Raw genomic sequence first — 2,925 nt, forward strand, 5'->3', positions numbered from 1 at the left:
CGCTGTGTGCCATGCCCGGGCGTGCGGCCAGCGACTCCCCGGGACAGCGGCCCAGCTGGCGGTAGTAGTCCCCCGTGCTGGGCTGCTTGCTGAAGGCGCGGGGCTTGCGGGCTGAGTCCTGTCTCCGCAGCCCGTTGCGGCCGTCGCGGGAGCTCAGCTAAGGGAAGACGACAGGGTGTGGGGGTTCAGGCCTTTGTCCCTTATGCCTCCCACGCCGCCCCACCCCCAGTTCTTCACCATCCCGGGGGCTCGCGGACAGTGGCTGTCGAAGGGTGCAGCCAGCCGTGCTCCTAGACCCTCCTGTTCCCAGAGCGAGGATAGGGCGAGGGTCATAGACGCCTCGGTAGAAGGGCAGGTTTGGTTGGCCCTACAGGGAGGGGTCTGGGCACCGGCCAAGGGGCACAGAGGCCCCCACTGAGGCTAGAAGGGGCGGGCCCAGGGGCGGGGTGGCCCAACCCAGGCGCCAGGGGGAGCCGAAGAAGGGGCAGCTCCCAGCTTAGCCAGTGCTAAAACCTCAGCCGCACCCAAGTTCCGAGAGCCACACCGTCCTGATGGTCCCCAAGTCTTCGAGGAACCCTCTCGTGGGGTTCTCGGCCCTGAGGCAGCCTTCTCGAGTTCCTTGTTCTCTAAGACTCCTGCTTGCCCAGAGCCCTCAGCCGCCCGGCCCGGGGCTGGGACTGCTCCTACCTGCGCCTGTGCCGGTGGCCCCCGCTGTGCACCTGGTGGCGGGGGCGGCATGGACCCGACACCTGCGCTACCTGATCCTTCCTCTCAGGTTACAGCCCAGCCCGTGCCCGCCCGCGCCTTTGAGCTCTGTCGGCCTGACATCACCCAGGCCCGCCAATCCTGGGCTGACCGCCCCCCAGCAGTGGGGGGTGGGTGCCACCGGGCGCCGACTGCTTCGCCACACCTGGCGGCTGCGCCGCGCCTGCCCCGCGGGCCAGATGTGGCTCCGCCCCCTACGCCGCTCTCCCTCCACTGGGTGCACCCGGGCCTTCATCCTCACTCCCTACCCCATCCCTCCATCTGCCCAGATAGAATGAGGGCCTGACTGCGGGCAGTGAAGTACCCCCAACTCGGCCCCCTTGGGTTCCGGGTCACGACCCTGCCCTTCCCTTCCCGCATCTGGAAACCATCGCCATCCGCGTAAGCGACACCGACGCCTGCGCCCAAGCCTCGGGTTTCAGGGGCGGCAAGGCGGCTCAAGTGACAGCGCAGCGCCCGCCCTATTGCAGCTGACCCCCGCTAAGTCCAGCCCCGAGAGGAGGACGGGAGGCAGCGGGGGCCAAAGGCCTGGTCATCGGGCGGGGGCTGTCCCCTGCCCCAGCCCCAGCCCATTCGTCCCCGTGGTGGCCCTGGACCCTCCACGCCCCGCCTGACCCGGCTCACGTTGCAGGAAACGGGACACCGCAGGATTTGTTTTCTGGGCCAGCCCGCCCCCTCGGCGCCCCCTGCAGCCTCGAAGCGAAGACGCCACGACCCTGCTCTCGCGGGTCAGGCAACCAGGCCAGGGGGCTGGGGGCGCTGCGGGCACACAAAGAACGCTTTGTGGAGCGGTCGGGAGCCTGCGGCCTGGCACGCACACACAGGAGGGGCCCGGGGACTGCAGTCCCGGTGCTCTGGCTCGGGGACGGGAGGGGGCATAGGGCAGCCACCTGTCTTGTGGGTTTGGGCAGGGCCCTGTGGGGACAGTTGCTTGGGCCTCAGCCCCATGCAGGCCCCTCCTGGGCCCCCACCTGCCGGAGATGAAAGGAGAGCCTGGCAGAGCTCAGGCTGAGATGACATGAAAGGGGGAGGGTGGAGTCACTGTGCAGGCTACATCCCTCCCTTCCCCGGCCGTGTGGCCCTGCGACCTGGGTCACCTGTGGGAATTGGTTACTTAGCTTGGCCCTGGAGTGGCTTGCCTTGGGCTTGAGAGAGATCTACAAGGTCAGGGCTCCCACAGGACCCTTGGGGCCCTCCACCTCACACCGGAGGGTGGCTGTCCCCCCACCTCTCAGCCCAGCCTTGCTCAGTCCCGTTGGCCAGTACCCCAGGGCCCTCCCAGGCCTCCCTGCCCAGGACTGTCAGAGCTGTCCAGTACAGCCCTCTGCCCCCGCCCCTGCTCCAGCCCCAGCCAGGATCCTAGAGGCCCTGCCATCCTGGGCACCTCGTGCCCACACTGGACTCGCAAGCTTCCTCCTCTGCCAGGGTTCCCATCTCAGGCGTGGTGCTTCCATCCACCCAGGATCCCAAGCCCCAAACTGGGGAGTCAGCCTCTGCTTCACCCCTCCCTCAGCCCTGAGTGCCAAGTCCTGCCCAGCGCTCTGTAGCTTTGCTGCCACCTCCTCCCGGCCCTTGCCCTCACAGCGACACGTCCCGCATCTCCCACCCAGAAGGTACCTCCCTTAGGAGGCGTTTTCCACCTGAGCCTGGGGCGGCAGGCGCGGTAGATCTGCGGAGAGGCGGTTTGCACTCATTCCCTGCCGACTCCATGACTGCCCTGCTACTCTGTGCGAGAGGTGCCAGGACCCAGCTCCCTGAGGGCCAGCGCTGTCTGGCTATATATTCCTTACCCCTTCCCAGCCCTCCAGCTCCCCAGAGGGCAGTGGCTTTGTCTCATTCATATCCCTGACCCCAGTGCCCAGCCTTGAGCTCCCATGGGCTGGCCAGGAATGTGGACTCTTGAGCAGGTCATTGGCCCGGGGACCCCTGCCCTGTGCCCACGAAGTAGGCAGTCCTGACTTCCACTGCCCTCCATCAGCCCAGGTCTGGTGCTGGGCTGTGGACCAGTGAGCGAGGGCTCGCTACCTCCGTCTTGAAAGTCTGGGTGTCCACGTGGCGGAGCTTGCTCTTGGTCTGCACGTAGATGTCAGCTGCATGAAGCCCCACAGGGGGCTTGGGGGCTGGGTAGCCTGGTGGGGGTGGGGGCAGCTGGGTGCCCGG

General features: G+C 67.5%; 1 protein-coding gene across 1 annotated transcript in view; it reads right to left on the minus strand.

Moving 5' to 3' along the window:
- Positions 1 to 2,925, minus strand: part of ESPN (espin) — a 30,130-nt gene that overhangs the window by 9,329 nt on the left and 17,876 nt on the right. The window contains exons 8-9 of the mRNA XM_006914449.3: positions 2,791 to 2,925; positions 4 to 157 (exon numbers count right to left, since the gene is read on the minus strand). The exon at positions 2,791 to 2,925 is cut by the window's right edge and continues 1 nt beyond it. Coding sequence (XP_006914511.1) covers positions 4 to 157; positions 2,791 to 2,925 — 289 coding nt within the window. The remainder of the gene's footprint in view (positions 1 to 3; positions 158 to 2,790) is intronic.

The sequence above is a fragment of the Pteropus alecto genome, unplaced genomic scaffold (assembly GCF_000325575.1).
Source record: "Pteropus alecto unplaced genomic scaffold, ASM32557v1 scaffold125, whole genome shotgun sequence".
Lineage (NCBI taxonomy): Eukaryota > Metazoa > Chordata > Mammalia > Chiroptera > Pteropodidae > Pteropus > Pteropus alecto.